At 34.0% G+C, this 25,080-nt stretch overlaps 1 protein-coding gene across 1 annotated transcript; it reads left to right on the top strand.

Moving 5' to 3' along the window:
• Positions 1-21,516, top strand: LOC114535597 (fibrillin-2-like). Its single transcript, XM_028556876.1, has 32 exons — positions 1-60; positions 309-453; positions 641-757; positions 1,917-2,033; positions 2,624-2,740; positions 3,547-3,678; positions 5,655-5,770; positions 6,075-6,145; positions 6,838-7,025; positions 7,800-7,934; positions 8,094-8,216; positions 8,335-8,457; positions 8,724-8,840; positions 9,222-9,338; positions 9,473-9,589; positions 9,961-10,077; positions 10,191-10,307; positions 10,618-10,734; positions 11,008-11,124; positions 12,160-12,276; positions 12,410-12,526; positions 12,629-12,745; positions 14,181-14,297; positions 14,543-14,659; positions 15,363-15,491; positions 16,204-16,319; positions 16,718-16,788; positions 17,868-18,067; positions 18,882-19,007; positions 20,091-20,105; positions 20,551-20,659; positions 21,126-21,516. The coding sequence occupies exons 1-32, from the start codon at positions 1-3 to the stop codon at positions 21,256-21,258; spliced, it is 3,747 nt and encodes a 1,248-aa protein (XP_028412677.1). The 3' UTR covers positions 21,259-21,516.
• Positions 21,517-25,080: the final 3,564 nt, after the last annotated feature.

Here is a 25,080-nt window from a genome sequence, read left to right as displayed (position 1 = left end):
ATGGTTCGTATGAATGCACCTGCCATGAGGGCTATGAAGGAAACGGCAAAAATTGTACAGGTAGAGCTTAGAGACATAATTATTATTGGGCCTTATAATTATGTAATATATATACATATACTACTCTAGTCAGTGCTGCAGCCCCTTAGCATCTATTTATACGAGACGCAAGAACTTAAATTTCTACTCAAATCACAAAACTTTTAAGTTAAGCTTTTACAAGTGAAAATTAAACAGCCGCAGTTTGTTATTTGCACTGAAATGTAAAAAAAAGTAAATAATTATTAGCCTATTAATAATCTAAATAACTAATTCAACAATTTCATCATTTTGTAGATATCAATGAATGCGAAACAAATCCTTGTGATGAAAATGCAAATTGTACTAATGTACATGGTTCGTATGAATGTATCTGCCACAAGGGCTATGAAGGAAACGGCATAAATTGTACAGGTACAGTTTGGGACATATAATGCTTTAAAGTATTAAATAATACATATATACCATTGTGGTATTGGTACCACAAGGATTAGACTGATGAAAAAACTTTTTTCTTCAATTTGCCAGCAGAAAAACAGAAAGAATCGTTACCTGACTAAAACCTAAAATAATAATATTAACTGTTTTATGTTTTTTGAAGACGTCAATGAATGCAAAGAAAATCCTTGCGATGTGAATGCAAATTGCACCCATATTGATAGTTGGTATGAATGTAACTGTCACGAGGGATATGAAGGCAATGGCACCACCTGTACAGGTACATCATATCAAAACATGCAATTAGTATAGGTAATAGTATGGTTTCGAGTGCAATTTGGAAAAAACATGCACGAGTGAGTTTTTCAAAGACTCAAAATAGCACGAGTCCGAAGGACGAGTGCTATTTTGGTTCTTTGAAAAACTCACGAGTGTATGCTTTTTTCCAAATTGCACGAGAAACCATACTATTACTTGTTAATAATATACATGAAAATTTTCGAGACAAACACACGAGTATTTCTTGTATTTCTTTGTACATTTCTCTGTACATTTTGTTGATCGATTTTTCCTTTATATTGAATATTTCCTTTAGCGACGTTATATTTCTTAAATATTTTGTTGTGAAACCATTGTTTTAACGTTAAAAAGGTCGCGAAAATCCAAATTTCCGTTTTTTATTTCCGTCGCCATCTTGGTTGTTTTGTTTGGGGCAAGCATTATATTTTTCCCGCCAAAACGTAGCTCAAATTTGATTGGCTGATATATTTATGACAGCCAATCAGATTGGTCTGTTACAAATTTTTGCACTGTTGTTACAGATTTTTGTGCACGTGTTACAGATTTTTGCACTGTTGTTACAGATTTTTGCACTGTTGTTACAGATTTTTGCACTGCTGTTCGGGATTAATTGCACTGAAATCGACCAATCACAGTCGAGAAACATTTTCATGTATTTCTAGTTAACTAAGTTAAGGGTTACTGAGTTGGGTTTTTTTTTAAATGAGGGCCAGTCCCAGGCTCACATCAATCAAAACATCACAAACGCAAAACACTAAATACGAATTGGAAAAAAATAAGACTACAATAGTCTATGGAAAGGTACTTTGTAAACACGATAAAAATAGTAAATGTCGAATATATCGGAATGTGGCATATTCGACTTTAGTAAGGTCGGATATACCTGAATAAGTATGCATGGTATACCTTGGTATACCTTGGTAAAGTCGAATATACCGGAATTTGGTATATTTGATCGACCTTGGTAAAGACGAATATGCCGATTCTGCAGTATTTTTCAAAACAGTGAGCGAAAATGCTGTCAACGAAAATTAGTCAGCGAAAATGCCGCATGTATCCGCCACTGACATCTAAAGAGACAATACAGAATTATTAGCCTATAAAAATAACAAATTCAACTATATTTCATCTTTTTGTAGATATCAATGAATGCGAAACAAATCCTTGTGACGTAAATGCAAATTGTACCAATGTACATGGTTCGTATGAATGTAACTGCCACGAGGGCTACGATGGCAATGGCAAAAATTGTAAAGGTAGACAAATCAGCAGTTTGTTTACATTTTCCATAACCCAATAAGAATGCGTAAATATTCAATGCCTAGCTTGAAAAATGTGGGCAAATGTGCCCATTTGTTCAATACAAAACTCCTCCTAGTTTATATACGAGAAAAAAGAAATCAGTTGCGAGGAAAAGAAATCAGTTGTCGATAATTGGGGCGGGGGACATCATTCGTAAATATTCGTGTTGTGCGTAATCAATTTTTTCCAAAGTCTATACAGTCTGTTAACTTGAATATACAAATATTTATATACCCCCCCCCCCGTATATTACGGCTGTTTGTTTATAATACCTATATTACGGCTGTTTGCAAGCCACCGTTAACTGTGATAAATTTATAGCATTTGTTTACATTTCAAACTTTCAACTTTGACCGGAAAACGTTTAACCTCAAACTGTAAACCAATCAGGATGCGCAGTGACATTTGGTATTTTTGAAATGTCACAGCGTAAACAGTAGCTTATCCATGCTGGCTACGCCTTATATTTACCCCCACCCCCCTCAATTATCGCATTTAGTTTCGTCCTTGTAGATATGTATGGCGTGACTCTTTTCTCTTTAAGACATTGATGAATGTAATGGCGATAATGATTGCTCGTCAGACGCTGTTTGTCAGAATACCATCGGAAGTTATAAGTGTGTTTGCATTGCTGGATATAAAGGAAATGGACAGCATTGCGGTTAGTCTCACTATTTACATATTTCTGTTTCTTGTTTGCTGTGTCAATCTGTAGTAAGAGGAGAACTGTCCTTCTTTAAATCTTGATATAAAATTTCTGTGAAAGAGGATTTTATCGGCAAATGGGATACTCATGCAGTGCATCAGATGCCCTGGTCTAGATCCGCCCCTGTCATGCACATCCCTTGCCTAAGCCTTTGATCAACGCCCTGCTCCTTAACCTAACTTGTTATTGAATTGTGGTCGTGGAATTGTACAGTGAATTTTCACGCAATTGACAGTTAGATCTTTTCCTGGATACAGTCAATTAAATTTGCGATGATATCAAACGCGTCCCTAGCTTGCCCAATGCAATATTAAACTTGAGTTTGAGCATAGTGCAGAGCCGTAGCTACACCACTTAATAGAGGCAGTATACATATAATATTCATATATTCATAGCTCTAGCTCCAAAGAGACCAATCGGGCAAAAGACGAATTCTAGCTTTTAGCTACATACATCCTTGGTGTAATATGAAAAACAGGAAGCGTTTGTGCGTGTTAGGATCGCACAACACCACCACATTTACTAACTGTTCGTTTTAGCAAGCCAGTTAACTAGTAAACGGGAAGCCTCAATATGACTTAATACAATCCCCTTATTGATTAACATGTTTTACTCTATACTTTTACGTTACATAATATTTTTATTATATGTATATAGTATGCAGATATGTACGAACAGTCAAGGGGAGAAATAGCGCCACAGCATTGAGCATATTCATACAATTTTTTCTTATTAATATATAATATGTTGTATTTCTGCAGAGGATATAGATGAATGTACAGAGTCACCACAGAAATGCACTGGCGAAGGTCAATCATGTACCAACCATCTAGGAACATACAACTGTTACTGTACAAATCCTCAGCAAGAACTTATTCGTGGTGAATGTATTGGTATGTTTCCGGTTATCTTACACTGTTGAAAACTTCGGCGATTAGTATGGTCTCTGTAACTCCAGATTATATACAGTACTATTATTATTTTTTCAAAAAATGAACGTTTCAAAAAAATTTCGATTCAACTTCACAGAAGAGATGAATAATAACAACCCAAAATTTGCAAAGATGAAAAAACACAAACGCAGAGAAAAAAAACACATGTTTTTCATTACTTTAAAATTTCACTAACTTCCAGATGGGTTTTTTCAAAGTCCTGTCTTAGCATAATTTTGCTTAATGTGGCTCGAAACAGTTTTCAGAAATTCCATGTTCATCACTTTAGAACGCTCAAACAACGCATTTTTATGATTTATTCTAGGGATATTGGGGTTTTTTATATTTTGATGTCTTTGGTTTTGAATCGTATTAGTTTTAGTAACAGATCGTCCGTTGCTATGGCGACATTCGTGCACAAAATTCACTCCAAAATTACCAATTGCCTCGGATAGTTGGAAAAGAAGCACGGCGACACCCAATTCTTTTACGTGCATTATTTTACTTGGAGGAAAAACTAACAATTTGCAAAATATAAAAAAATTCTATCATGCCCCATTTTTCAAAAATGCAAAAATAACATTTTTCGATCATTTTTTTTTTGCTATTTAATCATTTGAATAATTTTGCTATTTGATCATTTGAATTTTTTTATATTTTGCTGATTGTTGTTTTTCTAACAAGTAAAACAATGCATTAAAAAAATTAGGGTTCACCGTGCTTCTTTCCAACTATCCGAGGCAATTGGTCATTTTGGAGTGACGTTTGTACACGCATGTTGCCATAGCAACGGACGATCTATTACAAAAACTAATACGATTTAAAAGTAGAGACATTAAAATGTATAAAAACCCCAATATCTCTAGAATGAGTCGCAAAAATGCGTTGTTTGAACGTGTGAAAGTGATGAACGATGGAATTTTTTAAAACTGTATCGAACCACCTTAATATAAAATGGGTTCAGGTTTTGACGTGATGAAAGTTTTAAAAAATTAATGTACACTCGCTTTAGCAACTAACGATATGCAAAATTCGCAGCAAAACGCATATATATTAACGGAAGAATATTTATCACTATTCTCACAGTGTTAAAAAACGAATAATTATATTACTTCACTGCAAAAACCATTACATTTAGTGAAGAATTCGTTCCGTTTCGTGTGAGCGTAACCCGGGTATTGTGTGCAAGCAGTGTGCTAACAATTTACCTTTGGGCCGGAATCAGAAATTCCGGGCTTGTACCATTTGCTTTCTAGACAGGAATTTCCGACTCCTGAAGGTAAAAAGCAACTATACCCCCAAATTTGAATATTGCAATTCCCTGGGCTGGGGCCAGTTGTTAAGGTGTAGGTTAAGAAAAGGATTGGCCAATCAGAGTCGTTTATTTCCGAATTAACTCGAATTTACGTATGCAAAATGTAACTCGAATATGATTTTTGGCACTTCACTCTATGTAGGTAAATTCTAGAGGTTTAAAGGGTCTTAATTTCGAGAGGAATACACACTTCAAATTCAAGTCAGGAACAGTTGATAAAAAATAAGTCAACTATAGGTTCTCCAGCAGGAATCAAACTTACGCTTTTGCGATGCAAGTGTAATGCTCTTGCCACTGAGCTACAGAGGTAGCTGACAAGAGCAAGCGTGGTTAATATGTATAACTTGGTAACGCCTGGAATAGGTGGGGTGAATCAATTATGATTTTTGGCATTCTAGAGGTTTAAAGGGTCTTAATTTCGACTGAAATTATACACACTTCAAAGGAAGAGTTGATGGAAAAATTAGTAAACTATAGGTCCTCAGTCGGAGCTAGAAGTTTTATAGTTAGAGTTAGAAGTTTTATAAAACCGGACACTGATTGGTCCAAAACGAAATTCTTTTCTTTTATCGTAGACCTAATCAACTTTTCTTACATCCTTGTAATCTGTCGTTTTACTCAGATAATGAAGTCTCAGTCCAAGGTCAATTGCGGATCATAAATCAACGATACGTTCCAGCCTTCAGAGACACACAAAGCGCAGATTACATAACCATTACTATAACATTAACATTTCAGGTTCGTTGTTGTATAATATGTTAATAAATAATGGTAAAAGAACGAATATTAGTGCAACTAATGTTATGCAAAATCATGCGTATAGTTACAACTTGCATGATTTTGACAATGCACGACGTAACTCGCTCTATTACGTATATATAACTATTTTCTCTAATCAAAAAAGAGCAAAAATACAATTTTTTTAACTTCAGTACAATTATTTTTATCCAGTTTATAATAAATTATTTAACTTTCACAATTATATAATATTTAAATGAATAGATCTTAAAAAAAATAGCTGACAAATGTTTTGTTAATTTAGCTGACTACTCTCTACAGAAGCACACCAAGACTACGCTTTACGTTTCAGTCAATCAACATTTTACGGCTATTGTAAGTGACCGTTACAAAGTATTAACTTTATACCTTCACTAATATAACAATAGAGTTGATGTTCGCAGGTATATATAAATGTGTTTTTAGACCAAAACCACATTTATGCCCAAGAATATCAACTGTATATTGCTATTATATTAAATTTTAGCGCAATTTTTGTATATTTTTGTATAGATAATATGCAATAGGTAAACACTTTAGTCATACTTCTGATTCGCTTAGACCAGCCGGCTAAAATATACTTCATTTTAGCCCGCAAAATACACCGCAATACCGGCCAAAGTTAATGTAATAAACCTTTTCCATAATGACGTCAAACGCCGAAAGTCTAACGTTACACGAAATTTGATTGGCTTAACAAAATTATCGAGCTCATAAAACTTCATGTAACATCAGACTTTCCGTGTTTGACGTCATTATGGAAAAGGTCTATATTATGAATAATTTTTGAGGTTTCTGCACGATCAGCCTACATTTTTCAGGCAAATCCCATCAGACTGTAAAATAGTGAATCATGAACCTTTTTTATCGGAGCTACTGAAAATTAATTTTATGCACTCTGATTGGTTTTCTGAAACTTTAAACGAATTTGCTGATTAGCTAAAGCAAAACTACTCCTTGTTCTGAATATTGGAAACCATGCAGTGCATTGTTACATCATATTTTGCTCTTATCAATTACGAATTTAGCCCAGGATCAATTGGATTCGATTACGTGGCGATATTTAACGATTCAAAAGGGATAAACAATGAAAATGTTCAGGAAGAATTGGCCAGTTCAATAAATGTCACCAATAATGGCACATTTCTTGGCAATGACTTCCAAATCAGTAAAGAAACAAATTTGAAAAAGGTGGCAAACCTTTTAACCGTCCATGGTAAATAGCGAATGCTGTGTGTATCTGCATGAAAAAGATAATATGATTTCTAAACAAGAAGTATCTATAGTACTATCGTTATAGTGGTTTGCAAGTTACCGCCGCTGGAATCGTATACTTTAGGCTCTCCTGCATGGTCTATAGCCGGCAACGGGTGCATGGTGTTTGCATTATATGATGTCGAAATCTGACCGCAGTCCGGAATTCTATGCACTAATATAATTGTTTGTTTGCCAAGTTTTTATTTGAAATCCGTAAATATGGACCTTGAGTCGGCTGTACGTATGAAAGCCGGATAGTTCTATATCCACCGGATAGTGTTTTTTCAATCGCTGTTTGGTATTACTTTGATTGAATCTTAGTATTCTTAGATCGAGAATCTTCTTTAAGAGGGTTTTTTATCAACTTTGCCTTTTATAACGATACCTAGTAAAATTATTTACCCATAAATATCATGGACCTTGGATCGTTTGTATGAAAGCGGATAGCTCTATATCCCGGATTGTGTTTTTTCAACCGCTTTAAGATCGTCGCTGTTGGGTACAACATTGATTAAATCTTAGTATTTTTAGATCGAGAATCCTCTTTAAAAATTTTTGGCCCCAATTTTAGTGAATTAAAAATTCACTAAAAAAAAATCGTTCCTTGTGCAGGCCACCTCGCAGCCAGTAAATAACATGATGATCAGAAAATTTCATACTTTTAAGTTATTACTCTTTGGCTATTCAAGTTAAAATATCTGGGTAAAAATTCTGTCAATATTTTTCTTCGCAGATTACGACGAATGCGATCCTGAAAATGGTGTTCACACGGTTGATTGTGGAAACAACGCAACATGTGTCAACACGAACACAAGTTATTACTGTGCCTGTAACAAGGGATTTGTAAAGAATGGCACTGCTTGTATAGGTAGGTAATGATTCTACCATTTCCAGCACCCTCTTTGTGGAAGCATATTAATTTTTTCAATGGCTCAAAATGTTATCTCTAATAAAATATTCTCGGTTTAAAATATTTAAATACATAGTAAGAATATAATTATTAGCAATATTCATTGAAATTTTCAAGATGTTGATGAATGTCAGAACAAGACTCACAATTGTAATGAAAATGCTAATTGCATTAATATCGATGGCTCTTTCGAATGTGCTTGCAAATCTGGATACCGAGGGAATGGGACTTATTGTATTGGTTAGTTTATTTTATGAATGTCTTGAACGACATTTCTGTCCTATACGTCCGCGTTCTTTGTAATTTTCTACAATGAGTGTCCTCTAAACATAGGTGGTCTAATGATTTAACTTTTTAGATGTTGATGAATGTGCTGAAAAGAGTCACAATTGCCACAGTAATGCTACATGCGAAAATAATCATGGCTCCTTTGACTGCACCTGTAAATCTGGCTTTTTAGGAGAAGGAACTAATTGCAAAGGTTAGAGTATATGCCTCAGTTAGTGGTACCGCCTCAAAATTTTAATAAACACATTCCTATCTGGGGTAGGTTTTACTTTCCCCACTAACTCGAGGAGAGCTGCTAAAATTTTGTAACACGGAGTTTCCCTTCCCTACAAATGATGTACCAGTTGTACAGGTACTCAAGCACGATGGCAAAATACTTAAAAACTCACCATCCAATTTACGTAAAGATTGCCCCGATTACCCTGAAGATTCATTTAACAATGTTTCAAATATTTGTAGATATCAATGAATGCCAATCAAATCCCTGTGATATAAATGCCAATTGTACCAATATTCATGGTTCCTATGAATGCACTTGCCACATGGGTTACGAAAAAAGTGGCGTTGGTTGTAATGGTACACATTTCAAGCTAATTTAATTGATTAGATATATTATAATTTTTCTTAAAATAGTACTAATGGTGACGAAATACCACTATTTTCAATTCCAACAAAAATCCCTTAATAATTATAATTTTTGTTAAGACTATGAAAAAAACTCGCCAAGAAAATGAATTAATAACTTAAAATTTTTTTAAGAATTCTCTGTCTTCACAAACGTTCAACCAACACGTCAAATTAACCTAGTCTCAAAGTTGCGAAGACTCGATCTTGCAAAGCAATGTTGAAAAATATTTTTAATCTATCATCTATACTAACAAACGCAGCTATATTACTCTCCATTGCTTCGAAAAACCATCCGTTTAATTAAATGTTTCATACATATTTTAATTGCAGACATCAATGAATGTCAATCGAATCCTTGTGATGTAAACGCAAATTGTACTAATACCGATGGTGGATATAAATGTACCTGCCATAAGGGATATCAAAGAAACGGCACAACCTGTACAGGTATATTTTTGTAGCTTTTATGATGTTTATTAACCTGATATTTATTACAGCTTCTCTACGTTTCTACTTCCAGGCCTTTAATGAATGTGGAAAATTAATGTTTCACAAAATAAAACGGTGTTATATATTTCTAGATATCAATGAATGTCAATCAAATCCGTGCGATGTTAACGCAAATTGTAACAATATCGATGGTGGATATGAATGTTCGTGCCGCAATGGATACGAAGGGAACGGTACCAGCTGTACAGGTAGACAATGGAAGCAATTAACGTCATGAACTAAAGATGGGAAAAATAGAAAATACTTTGGAACCGAATGTTTTAATTCAATTAAAAATTCCCCTTCCTGAAAATAGCAATAAACATACTTGGGTAAAAAATACTGTTACTTTAGTTTAAATAATGTCACTGTGTTCATTCCCTAATAAGTACATCAAATTTTCCTGAATTTTTTCAGAACACACTGCAATCAACCAATAAGTCCAACTAAATTATTTAATGAGAGAAATTTCCAATTCCCTACCAAGTGGTAAAACGTCACATCTTAGCAATAACTTCATTTCTGGATACCTGACACGAACACGAGAAAACCAATTCAACTGTGTTTCATTTCCTATTAGATATCAATGAATGCGGATCAAATCCCTGCGACGTAAATGCAAATTGTACAAACAATGATGGTTCGTATGAATGCACCTGCCATATGGGGTATGAAAGCAATGGCATCAGTTGTGCAGGTACACATTGGAAACAATGAATGATATTAGTGACAACATTAATTATATAAAAATTTCAATGTCAATAAGTATTTAATTAATTTTTAAGTCGTAACTGTGTTGCATGTCTGTAGACATCAATGAATGCCAATCAAATCCATGTCATTTAAATGCAAATTGCAACAATACCGATGGTGGATATGAATGTGCTTGCTACCAAGGCTATGAGGGGAACGGTACCAATTGTACAGGTATATAGACATTGGAAACTATTATAATGACAGTATTAATAAGCGGAAAGCTTAAAACTAAAAGACCTAAAAACAGAATGATCCAATCGTCTTGCCTAATATTTACAATGAGCTGACCAGTTTCGTCTTGTTTAGAAGTGTCAAATACGCATATACCATATCACAAACCATATGATTTTGTTACAGATCTATTTGATTTTATTACTGAAAAATTTCTATTATCATTTTAACCTCTGTGAACCAAAAACAATCTAGATATCATTAGACTGATAATTAATTTAACACGTTCAAATGTTTTGAATGTTTTTAGATATCAATGAATGTCAATTAAATCCCTGTGATGTGAATGCCAATTGTACCAACACTCATGGTTCCTATGAATGCACTTGCCACATGGGATATGAAAAAATTGGCGTTGGCTGTCAAGGTACACTTTTCAAACATAAATGTAATTCAAACATTGAAATGCTATGATGAAATTAACACTTCGTTTAGAATTATCATGCACTGCCTTAATATTATACTTTTGGGAAAAAAGATTCAAAGAACTCGCTTAACTTCTCTCTCGCCAAGAATTCTGTGTCAATCATCACGTCAAATTGTCGCAATCTTTTACATGTCTTATAAGTTATTACTTGCCATTACTTCGGAAAAACTCGAGACCGCCCTTGTGACTGTTTCATACATTTGTTAATTGCAGATATCAATGAATGTCAATCTAATCCTTGCGATGGAAACGCAAATTGTACCAATACTGATGGTGCATATGAATGTACCTGCAAAAAGGGATATGAAGGCAATGGTGCAACTTGCGCAGGTATATTTTTGAAGCTGTAGTGATAACCCTGGGGCTGGTTGTTCAAAAGCAGGTTAACGTTTCACTTTTTTATTTTTTCATTGCTTGTTTCCGTGAGTATTTTCTGGTTCAATATAAAAGTCATATTAATATTTTTTAAAGTTTTGAAAGGAATGGCGATGCAGAGGCTCGTAAGCTACAGTACTGTATTGAAATAATAAATTAAAACTTCAATTAAGCGGTCAGTTGTTGAAAGTTAGGTTATCGCTAACCAGGATCAAATTTTAATTCACCGCTGTTTTACAGTACTGTGCCAAACCGCGGTGCGATCCAGGTCGGTCCAACCTCGGTCGAACCTCCGTTGAGCCTCGGTCGATAACATTCCGTTCGGAAGCGAACGGCAACCGCGATCGTATTTCTCCCCTATATAGCAGTCGTATGCGGTTTTAATCGGTCGAACGCAACCGAACCGCGACCGAACCATAACCACAGTACTGTAAAACAGTGGTGGATTAAAACTTGACCCTGGGTTAGCGATAACCTAACTTTCAACAACTGACCGCTTGAAGTTTTAATTTATTTGCAAAAGAAAAGTTAATTTCTAATTTGAACAGAATTGTAGAGATTTCCTACATTTCTAATTTCAGGGCGTTGAATGATAGTAAAATTTGATATTTTATAAGAGCGGTACATATTTTATAAGAGAGGCACATTAGCCAAAATTTAATAGGCTTTCCTATAATTAAGACGCCAAATTTTCGTATCCTTTGTGAAGACGTTTCAAACTGTCTCTAAAACAGAGCTTGTTTCAGACGATTTTTTTGGGACCACTCTTTCCTCAAGTGTTCAATTTTACGAAAGCGTACGCTTATGTTTTTGTTTTCTTTCTTGGAGTTACTGGGGCTCTTTCTTCAAGTATTTAAATTTGCAAAAGTTTGTACTTTGTAAACTAGGCTTGTGCACGCACAGACGCTTCTTTAAAACGGATAACTCTCTACCGTTGAAAAATTTCACAGTATATTTCTTTAAATACCTCACTGTGTGATATGTTTCTAGATATCAATGAATGCCAGTCAAACCTTTGTGATGTAAATGCAAATTGCACGAATATTGGTGGTGGATATGAATGTTCTTGCCACAGCGGATATGAAGGTGACGGTGCAAGCTGTACAGGTACACAATGAAAGCAATTGTGATTTTAGAATTCGCCACCAAGCAGAAAAACGTTACATCTCAACAAAGTCATTCCACAATAGCTCACAAGAAGAGAAAGCCTATTCAACTCTGCATGTTTTTTTTCTATTAGATATCAATGAATGCGAATCAAACCCGTGCGGCGTAAATGCAAATTGTACAAATAATGATGGTTCGTATGAATGCACCTGCCATATGGGGTATGAAAGCAATGGCATCAGTTGTGCAGGTACACGTTGGAAACAATGAATGATTTTAGTGACAAAACTATTTATATGAGAATACTTTAATGTAAACAAGTATTTAATTTTAAAATGTTGGATCTCTGTAGACATCAATGAATGCCAGTCAAATCCATGTGATGCAAATGCGAATTGTACCAATATCGATGGTGGATATGAATGTGCTTGCTACAAAGGCTATGAGGGGAACGGTACCAATTGTGCAGGTATACATTGGAAACTACATATTATAATAGATTATTTAAAAATGTCAATGTAATAATAAGCGAAAATTTCAAAAGATCTAAACAGAATGTTTAATCCACTTGAAGTTTGTATTGCCTGGAACTTACAATTACCTGACCAGGTTCGACATGGAGTGTAAAATAAACATATACCATACCACGAACCATGCATTAATTTTTATACTGATAAAAAACCTATTGTTAGTTTATCAGCCGCTTTGTAGCAGAAACATACATCACTCATTTATCTATAGATATTATTGCACTGACAATTAATATTTTGTAGATATCGATTTTTCAAGCAGGCAAAATTAATATAAGATTTTAAAATATAACATTTATAGTACGCGCGTGCTGAATGGCCAAGAAGCGTGTTTCTATTTAACAATTAGTCGCCGAAGGCGAGGTGATTACAAGCCTATATTCACTGAGCCGAAGGCGAAGTGAATATAGACTTGTAATCACCGAATCTGAGGCGACTAATTGTTTTAGTATAATTTCAGTATTGAAAAAGTTTTATTTATAAATACAACTGATACACGTGTTTATTTTATGAATATGATTTTGATTTTGAGTATTTTCAGCCATGTTTTTTTGGGGAAAAGCAATAGTTACTGCTCAGACTGCTCTGAGCAGTAACTATTGCCTCAGAGTTACTGCTGAGGGAGCCAATCAGAATGCGCAAAGGCCATTTTTCAATACTGAAAATATACTAAAACTGTATAGAAACACGGGAATTTTGCTGCCGAACTTGACAAGCGAAGCGATGTAATGAGAATATGTAATTGAATCGAATTAATATAATATTTGTATAAAATCTTTTTCGGTATCAATGAACAATAGAAACTTTCAAGACTTAAATGATAATGTGTTAATAAGCGAAATGGCAAAATACTTAGCTGGCTCCCTACAATTTGAGAAAAAAAATTCCCGGATATATTAACGAACATTGTAACAGTCAGAAATTGACCATAGGTATTACGCCATTACCGTTGATCGTTGTTATGGTAACAAAGCCATGATGTTATCTTTATAGTTAATTTCTGACTCATAGAATGGTGGTTAATATATCTGGCCGATTTCGTTTATCTTAGGAAGAAATCTCTTCACAAAAATTTAAATCCAAATAACGAGTTTTCCAAATTTCCAAAATTATAGGGACAGAATGCTCTGATTGATTTGAAGATTACTTTGTCTGAAACAATCAATAAGCCATAATCTATAATTTGTTTTTAAACTGTGAAATAAACATAGACTAGGTCACTAGCTACTTAAAAATTATAGTTGAAATATTTAATACAAAAATCTGTTGTCATTTCAGGCACTGTTTAGCAGAAATATAATTCACCATTTCAATAGTTTATCACCACCCTGGTAATTACGTAATTTAAAAAAATAATGTTTTAAATATTTGTAGATATCGATGAATGCCAATCAAATCCCTGTGATCTAAATGCCAATTGTACCAACATTCGTGGTTCCTATGAATGCGCTTGCCACATGGGGTATGAAAAAATTGGCGCTGGCTGTAAAGGTACACATTTCAAGAATAAATATAATGGAAATATAATATTTTTAGCGAGTGATCATGACGAAATGCTTACGTTTTCAATTCGAACTGCAGTGTCTTACTAAAAGAACGTGCCAAACTTATATTTGTTCGATGAATTTACTGTCTGAACTTGCAATCAATTAAACAACTATATGGCAGCCACATTACTCGCCTTTGTGTCGGAGAAACCCGAGATAATCCATGTAAATATTTTATGGTGATTGCAGATATCAATGAATGTCAATTTAATCCTTGCGATGTAAACGAGACTTGTACCAATAATGAAGGTGGATATGAATGTACCTGCAAAAAAGGATATCAACGAAAAGGCAGAACTTGTGCAGGTATCTTTTTCTAGATGTTATGATAATTATTAACCCTAAAGGAATAAGGATTACGTCTCTTCGGAAAAAAAAATAAACTTCCATAATGCAGAGATTTCTGGAACTTTCCTACGTTTCTATATCCAGGCCTTTCACTGGCATTGAAAATCGATCATTTACACAAGAGAGTTACATTAGCCAGAATATTGGCTTCATAGGCTGTATTATTGAAGACATGATCCAATTCTGTCGGATCCAATTCTTCTCTGATGGATGTTTTAAAGTCTGTTAACTTGGAATCTATACAGGCAACAAATCAACTTAAGCGAATGCAGCACTGCATTACAAATAACATTCCATATGTCAAAAGTGAATTGGATCCGACTAAATTGGATCGTGTGAACAGGCTTTTAGAGTGCTAAATTTTCGAAATCTTTACAAATGATATCCTTTGCAATATGCTTCAGGCGTTGTCTTTTGCACACATGTGCTTTTAAAAGCGGATAATGAACGGTTCCCCGTTCCTGTAAAGCATCTTATCAAAGAATATACAATTATAGTAAAGCAGTTTAATTATAGGGTAATTAAAAATTTTTAATGAAAATTCAAAAATTATAAAAAATTGATCTTTCTGATATTATTGGGTTTTATTGGTGAAATAAAGTACATATTTTACATCATTTCTGCACTATTCTGTAAATCCATAAATGTTTTTATCTCTTAGATATAGATGAGTGTAATATGCCACCGGGAGCATGTAGAGGAACAGGTCAAATGTGTACCAACTATCCTGGTGGACATCGCTGTAGTTGCATCAGTCCAAGACAACTGCTTAGCGATGGACAATGTGTTGGTATGTAAAGTATATGCTAAAAACGTTTAAGAGAGGAGAAAGCGAAACAGAATTTTGAAGTGAGACCAGTGTAAAGTCTTCAGACTGACCAAATACATATACATTTAAATGCGTTTTTATATATCGGGGGCTACAGATCGAGGTATAGCTGACCAGAGCGAGTGTAGTGCGTATTTAGGATGGTAATGCAAATAGCTAGGTGAGACGAATGACGTCAAAAATTCATTAGCAGCTAAAATTATTTATTAATTTCTTCCCTTATTAATTTTTCAAGGTAAAACGTCTATCACAGGCTACTGATTTCCTCCAACTGTAATTGTCAGAAAACGATTTGCCCAAAAAAATATTGGGCGCTAAAAGGCATCAAACTGCTATAGCTAGAAAACCACGCGAATACCCCTATTTTATATGAAAATATCAAAATACATAGTATATTTTTCAATAACTTCCTTAAACTTAATTAAGGCCCATTACACGGTGCAATTTTTCTTGCAACTTGCAATGCAATTCTACTTTTGAGAGACGTACACTTGGCAACAACGAAATTTTTTGTTTTTTGCACTTTTCTTCTGCAAGACTCTTCACTAATTTACATATCTAAGAAGTAAAATTCCATTGCAAGTTGCAAGAACAATTGCACCGTGTAACAGGGCCTTTAGGAAAGGCCCGCTACAGCTCAAAACACAACTGACTTCCGATTTTTTTTCTTCAGATATTGTGGCGTCTATCCAAGGTCAATTGCGGATACTGAATCGTCAATTTCTCGTTGCCTACGATAACCAAGCAAGCTTTGAGTATTTCGAATTTACTGAGGAAATAAATATTGGGGTAGGTGCATGTCGATATATTTTTTACATACACATCCACAAACAGTTTAATTTGTTTGCATTTTGAACTAAAATATTATTTTTATAAATTTAATATGCATAGCTATATATTATGCAGTACCAAATATCTATATATATATATATATATATATATATATATATATATATATATATATATATATATATATATATATATATATATATATATATATATATATATAGTTAACAAAAGTGCATGAAGCGACTCAAAATTGACCCTCAAAAGATTTAAAACCTTCAATTTAACCAAATTTTAACATGTTTTGTTGTTGTTGCCACCACGCAGTTTAGACAAACATAATAATTATAACATCGTGCAAGTCGAACCTCTAGTTATATACTTATTTATTTTAAATTTAGTTGGAAAATCTTTTCAAAAAAACAGAGACATTGGCATCTACGTTTAAAGCAATCACCATTAAACGATTATTGTAAGTCGACATCATTGTATTTTAATATCATAGATACATTGATGAGTTTATCCAGAAAAATGATCGCAACAAATTTTTATCCTATCTCTATTGACAGCAATTGGTTCATTTATGTTGCGTTCACATTTTCCCCTCTGGCTCTGGCAGCCAAATTTTAAAACAAAACTAAATCTGCTTTGTTGCAAAACACGTATATAGAAATATAGCTCAGGTTGATATTATTTTTTCGGGTGTCTAACAATTACTCGCCGAAGGCGAAGTAAATATAACTGAATATTAGTCGAGGTTTTTCTTCCGTGGTATTTGCTTAGCCTAAGTTGAATAATTGTTGTAGTATGGTTACAAAGGTGACCCAATTTTTGAAGGAACGAATCTGTGAAAAATACATTTTTTACAAAGTTAACGTAAATAAATATTTCGACAATTTTTCGGCAATTCGAATGAAACGATGTTTTACCAAAATAAAGTTACAGTCTTGCCAATAGAAGCTTCCGAAAAATGTTGACCAGCTCATTTTCTAACTTGAAGGAACACATCTGAACAATTCCTCAACAATTTCAACAGTTTCTTAAAAAGTTTCTAACTTCCTGTTTTATTGACCAATCAGATTGCAAAAATAAAATATAAAATTTGATTCGTCAATGAAACAGGAAGTTCGGAACATTTTAAAGAATTTTTTTTAAATTGTTGAGGGATTGTTCAGACGTGTTCCTTCAAGCTAGGAAATGAACTGTTCAACATTTTTCAGAATGCTTCTGTTAATTGGCACGACTGTAAGCAACGTTTATATGGTAGTTTTTATGTAAATTGACTGCTTTTGTGCTTTTAGGTATTTTCGTTAAAATGACTTGTTTCTTCATCTGTCGCTTTGTCATGCAAGACCACTCGCTTCTATTTTTAAAAATCCGCTTACCTGATTATTTCGCGTAGTAGTCCGAGGACGCTCGACCAATCAGAGACCAGAAATTTCAATGCACCTTAAGTTTTCCTGTAATTCTGCTAAAATTTGATTATTTTAATTTTCTAGCGCGCAATATATGCGGACATTAAATTCTAATTCATATTCGTTATTATTACAGCAACGGATCCGTTGGTGTCGACTACGTCGCAGGATTTAGCAGCGCGATAGGATTGAGTAGTGAAAATATTCAAAATGAAATATTCAGGGCATTAACTTTCTCAGAGAGTGGCGCGTATTTTGGCAACAACCTTAAAATCACTGACAACAACAATATCACTCAATTGCAAATGGAATTAGCAGAATTGTTCAAATTTACAGGTATACAAATGCAGTTCCTACTATCAATAAACAGTGAAATGATAGTAGAGGACAGTGATGAAGTAATGATGACAGTATAATGATGCCCGTTTTGATTTAATGATGTAATGATGATTTGCATAAAGCATTATTACAATTTTTTGACATCCCTATAGTAATGTGTCTTCTAGTATATATTATAACGTGTCTTCTAGTGTATAATAGAGATAATTTTTCTGAATGTATAATGAGAAGTTGCTAGGATTATAATTTCAATGATCATATCTTCAGTAGCGAAAACATGAATCATTTTATTCCAATTAGTTTCATGCACTTGCTCATAGAACATAAAATACGTGCCTATGCAGTTGAGGCGCGCAGCCTTTAAGATTTTTTTGGTCCCCGTGCAGTTTCCTCATTTTCTCTTCATAAACCCATGTACTCAATCGAAACAATCTATCTTTCGCTCTATACATCAATATTCATATCGCTTTACTTATACATCGTATATTGCGCAGGAATATTATAGATATCAATTCTTCCTTGTTCTATATTAAAATGAATTGTCCCTCCACTATAGTCTCTTTGCCTTGTTTTGGATTAAAATGAATGTTTGCCCGCTATAGTTTTCTGCCTTGTTTTCGATATTAATGAATGTACCAAGCTATACAGGGTGTCTAAAAAAACTGCAACCTTAATAATTCCCAGGGGCCTACGATCATTTGTTATTGAATAGAAGCGAACATAAAATTATATGAATATTAAGCGGTTGAATTTTTTTTTTTTGTTTTTCATTAGTTCCGTCTTGTTTTACGGATTATACCACTTGTTTTAGATTACAATGAATGTGCCCAAGAGACTGTTTGTTGGGAAAACTCGAAATGCGTCAACACAAACACCAGCTATAACTGTGTGTGTGATGAGGGATTTGAACCTGTCGACGATGGAACTGGTTGTATTGGTAAGTTGTCACTATAAACACGTATAAATATATTCAATAATGGTGATCCAAATTTCGCTGTAGGACATTTTACACTGTGCAATGGCTAATCCTTGTAAGGTTGGTTCAGCCTTGTACCCAGGCGCTCTAATTGTAAAGAATTATGTTGCATTCAGTTATTGTATAGAGGTCAGCTAAGAAAAACGCGAGCGCGCGGGGGTGCTTGGGGTGATTTTGCCAAGTTTAGCGCCTGGCAGAAAATGAAGTCAACATGGAAACAATCAAATGAATTATACAATATAATACAATAAAATATAATTATATACTATAATTTGTTAAAATTTTTTAAAAATGTTATAGGTTGATTAATATTGAACATTTCATGTTACAAATTAAATCCGATAAGTATCACGTATAGAATCAATTTACTTTTAAACTCAAGTTGTTGCCATATCGCGTTGAATACGTCCTCGGATTATTAAACCTGTAAACAAAGGAATATAAGTTTATCTTTTATGTCATGGACAGAAACCTCTTAATATTATGTTGAAATGTGCTCGCTTTTCCCAATAGTAGATATGTAAATACGGCAGGCGATTATTCGAGTACTCTACGATATAGTCACTCTGACGGAAAATGTATTTAAATAAAAGTACCTTCAGATGATTCTTCGCCAAAGGAAACGTTCATAATACTTGGCTAGCCCGTCGACAGTCGATTCAGTACAAAAATTATAAATAATGAAAATAAAAACTGCAAAATACAAGCGTTTTCCAGAAATCGGTCACAATTTGCCAGAAATCGGTCATTTTCTGCCAGGCGCTTCCTCGCTAAAACAAACCTCCCCAAGCACCCTTGCGCGCTTGGCTTTTTCAGCTGAACTCTATACAATACCTGGATGCAACGTTATATTTAAGAATTAAAGCGCCCGGGTACGAGGCTGAGGCTGGTTTTTGTAATATCATTCGGTATAGCGTATAGATTTCTATTCGTTTGTTAATTCGATTTTCGTATTGTCAGATTGCAACCGAATTATAAATAATGACATTACCTTTAATCTGATATCCAACTGAATCATTTATTCAACTTTTTTGTTTCATTTAGCTGCGAAAAAAGGTGGTAAGTAGATTTCACTTTGTATTTCTAGTCGTAGAATATTCAAACTATATTTCCTTCGGGCTTCGGATCCTATAGTTATCCTAGAAGTTATGTTTAAATAATTCAATGACACATTTTAGTTAAACTAAATATTATTATGAATGTTATGACTGTTATTATTAGCCAAATAATTACTGAATTCCATGATTGGTTGAAGGAAGTATGTACATATCGATGATGCCTTAAAAGAATTGTTAACAAATAATCATGCAATGTAGCTGGTATAAGTAGGGATTAACAGTACTCGTTTTGTTTTAAAATTTTACTAAATTTAGACTCAACGGCTTAACGCGGCTTCTGCACTTTGGTAAAACTATCAAAAGTCACTCGAATTATAATTTTATCCTGAACTGTACATCGGATGATTGACTACATTTGTAATAGTTTTACTGTATCTATATTATAGTTAGTAAAGACGTTGTTAACGTTGTCAAGACACTGCTTGTGGCGATTATTGTATGGTTTACCTTGTGTTTTGTGACAACCTTAATCATCACTGTGATGGCGGTGTTTAGGTAAGACATGACTGACATGCGTTTATTTATACCATGTAGTGGGGTAGCCAACCTGAGGTTTTAAGGGGGGTTTTCCATGCAGCAGGCGCTATTCTGCGCGCGGAGTGGAACTTTTCGCTGCCTATATCGGAACTAATATGAGAAAAACAAAGAAAAATTCTGCTACGCGCGTATAATTCAGCCAGGTGGAAAGCCGGCTTCCACTACAGCGATTTTTTCGCGCATATCGAACTTATTCTTCATTATTTGAGCGATTTAATCCTGATGGTTGCAGTTGAGAGCACTAGGCTAAATTTTTCGTCTGATATTCTTTTTAACTGTGAGAATTCGACCGTAGTGAATTCCCCTCACCGGTCACAATTGAGAGAAAATTTCGAGCGAAAAATTCCGCCAAGTCGAAAACCGGCTTAAAATGTCACTTCGCGAGAAAATTATCACTATGTAATAATTTATGCATTTTCTTTAGCATTTGTAACTCCTTCCGCAGTGAGGCAAGCGCAGAGGAGTTTGGAAAAGATATCGAAGTCGTACCTGTCTCTATCACTACTCCTTCATACAAATCACATCTGGTAATTGATGGTTACTATGTAAACGAGTAACCATCCAGTTGCACAAACACCATGCATTTATTAAATTTCTTTGCTTCACGAAGATGAAACATTTTCGAAGCTGTAATGAAAATTAATCTGTTCTTATATGCATATATAAAGACGTATAATTATGAAGACGACATATCTAAACAAGTATTACATAAGTTCCTGAAATGTTTTTTATAATGTTTAAATTCCGCTACTTTGCATGGTATTTTAAGGGATGCACAGGATAAAATCCTTTTTAACACACGAATATACTGTCTATTAAACTCCTAACAAGTCTTTCTTAATAATTATATTGCTTTTTAATGTGAGCCAATGTTATATTCACTTGTGTCGTTTGAGCAAAACAGTAAATTTGTTGAATTATTCCCAAATTTCGCTATGAAGTTTTCAAATTTTGTCATTATATTTTTGTGACCAAAAGTGAAGAATTGACGCTAATTTTACTAGATGAACAGCGATGGTTACGAAATCTAAACTATTTTTCTAAATGAAGAAGCGTATGAGTGGATGTACACGCTTTGGTACATCCTGCGTAAAAATTGGGCCCGTGAAACCCATGAAAATTGGGCATGGCCGGATTGTGCCGTCGTAAAATCGGAAAAAGGTGCTCGCTAAAACTAGAAAGTTGCTCCCTAAAAAACGAAAAAGTTACCCAAAAGTCTCGAAATATTAACCATTGCTACAAAAATTCAAAAATAAATAAAATTATTTCACTGGATCCTTAGTATTTAATTACAAATATTGGTAAGATTGGTATGGAAATGTTAAACTGAACGCTGATTCATTTCGCTATCTATTAGCGATCGCTGTCTATTAGCGATTAGGGTGATTAAAATCAGGATACATAATTTGAAACAGCATTAGATTTTTTTTTAGTTGAGTGTATTTTGGTGGGAAAACGTTCAAAACATAAAAAACTTTTTGGCATACCACTCAAAATTTTTTTATTTAACATTTATTATTTTGATTATGTTGCATAAATTATGTCTTGCAAAACACTAACGACAAGAGTTATTTCAAGATATAAAGCGGCTATCACTGAATGTTATATATGTCAGCTCCATTATCACTGAAATGAACACAAAAGTAGCTTTGATTCAAGTGTCATTTTCTTCTCGGCATATCCCGAGAAATCTTTTCATTTTCTAAATATTTTGAGATAATACAGTAAACACCTTATAAATGCTTTTCAGAGCTGCAAAACATTTTTAATGTTGAACATTTTATTACTGTTGCATGAAGATATAATATAAACTGAGGTTCTGACAATATAATTTATTACGTGACATAGAAAGATATCTTCTCTTAGTCATTTTGAAACGAAATGAATATGGATAAATATTGAATAATGTGTATTATGGATAAAGAAAGACCGGTGACCTCAGTGTTGGGGGTGATGGGATGATGACACCTGAACGCTGCGGAAGAGGTTGGGAATGATATTTGGGAAAGTTGAGGAATTCAAAGAACAACTTGAAACACAACCATGATTCCCGTAATTTGATAGCCATTGCCACTTGCAACGTTGCACGTGCATGGTTAAAGTTTTCGAGATAAACGCTTCGATATGACTCTACAATTCAAACTTTTGTCTTTACGTTGAATTGTCATGGCCATAGTGTATCGAGAAGAAATAACATTTATATATTATTATGAAAGCAATTAGATTTACTGTTACTCCTGAGAAAAAATTCGACGTAGAATATATATATATATATATATATATATATATATATATTTATATATATATATATATATATATATATATATATGTATATATATACACCCATTTGCAAAAACGTTGGCCGCAGATAGATAGATAAATAGATACTCGAAATCTAATTAGAATTGCATATGTTGTGTAATATGATTGAAATCCCAGGCAAATGTAATCATATGCAATTCTAATTAGACTTCGAGTATCTATCTATCTGCGGCCAACGTTTTTGCAAATGGGTATATATATATATATATATATATATATATATATATATATATATATATATATATATTATGCGAACATGCGGATAAAAGAAATTTTTTGTTAAGTTTTCCAGACTGGAAACCATGCAGCCTTGATACGACATGAAAGAAGATATAATTCAGTTTTGTGGATTGGTTGATTTTTATACTCAGATTAGCCGCCATGCAGAGGTAAAGTTGACAAATGTTTCGTAGTTGCCAAATTTTAACATCTCTCAAAACTAGATTTCTCTTTCAGTTTTATGGAAATTTGCAATGTATTCAAGGCGTTAACTTCATATAATCGTTCCCACTGAGTTTTAAAGCGAAAATATTTCTTTAAAATTTTATAATTCAAAAAGAATTTAATACTGCTCATTGTAAAATTGGATGATTGGAATGTTACAAAGTTTTTTTTCAGGAATTCTAAATGAATTTTTTTAAAAAAATTTTTTAAAAAAGTGCATTTATTGAGGTGAAATCCACAGTACTGCTCAGAAATAACCTAATCAAAAACGCGTTCAAAACGTGTTCCACAACGCTTTCCAAACGCGTTCCAGAACGCATTCCGAACGCGTTCCACGTTCCAGAACGCGTTTCAATCGCGTTCCAGCTAGAACGCGTTCCGAACGCGTGTCTGGAACGCGTTCAAGGACTTCGATACAGATTGAATGCTGTGTTGTCGCCGACAAGGAATGAAGTGCAGGTATGAACAAACATGCATTTGTTAACTGAAATAGCTTAGCTGAGAGTACGGGTCGATCATTATACTTCAGACCTTCGCTTCACAATATCGGAATCTCAATTGTTTTACATGTATAAGGCACAGTATGATATGAATAAAATTCGAAATACGTAATTACCGTTACTACTATATACACTGTCTAAATGTATACAAAATAAGAACTAAAAACAATGGTTTAACAACCGAAAGTTTCTTTGATCAAAGACGGTGATAAGAGTCTTCTAATTTTAACAGCGTTTTCCTAGCCAACTAAATACTGGCTTTGGTTAAGCATAGCATATCCTAAGGCCATCAAGTCCGAATTTCTCAAGATTCTACATACATATTACTATCATTTTCGAATGAGATACACAAGTCACACATGCGCTTATTTTTACGCGAAATAAAATAGCGCTTGTCCCTTAAACTAAAAGCGGAATTAATGAACCGTAGCATAAGCATATTGACTTCGATAATTTATTCGGAATTTCTAAGTGAAAACACTGGAACGCGTTCGGAACGCATTTCGGAACGCGTTCGTTGCATTAGGTTACTTTTGAGCAGTACTGTATTTCGAGTTAAAGTGAACGCTTTTCCTAGCTGATGTCGTATTTGAATGCATGCAGATAACAACATGCTTTGTCGAAACTTTCTATTTAAGGAATTTTGTCGTCCTGAATAAATTTTGTAAAACAAAGCCATTTCGCTGTGTCCATAAAATAATTAAATCAATACGTTCATCCTTTGTTAACGTTCACATAAATAATACCATATAAAGCGTGTATAAAACGGAGAGGAGAGACATGTTTGTATGTTGTGCAGGACTGCAGGTCTATTTAGGTAAAATGTTTTTATCATATTAAATAGCAAATGCGGAAAGCGATTGTTCAAATTCGGATATTATACACAAAGCATTCCAAAGTTTGCATCTGCTATAAAAAGAAATTCGAACCTGAAATTGCAGCAAAACTCACCCGTGTGAACTGTGTATCAATTCAAACTAAAATCACGATGAACATCACAAAATAAGATAGAGATATTGTTAGCAAACAACCAATGTAGAACAGTAGAAGTCATACGGGAAGCTCGCTGTAAATTAACATGTTCTACACGGCAGAATTTCAAATTATTGACGC

The sequence above is a fragment of the Dendronephthya gigantea genome, unplaced genomic scaffold (genome assembly GCF_004324835.1).
Source record: "Dendronephthya gigantea isolate DGI-Jeju-01 unplaced genomic scaffold, DenGig_1.0 000121F, whole genome shotgun sequence".
In the NCBI taxonomy this organism is placed as follows: Eukaryota; Metazoa; Cnidaria; class Anthozoa; order Malacalcyonacea; family Nephtheidae; genus Dendronephthya; species Dendronephthya gigantea.
The sequence above is the reverse complement of the archived record's forward strand: the minus strand, read 5'-3'. Positions and strand labels throughout refer to the sequence as shown.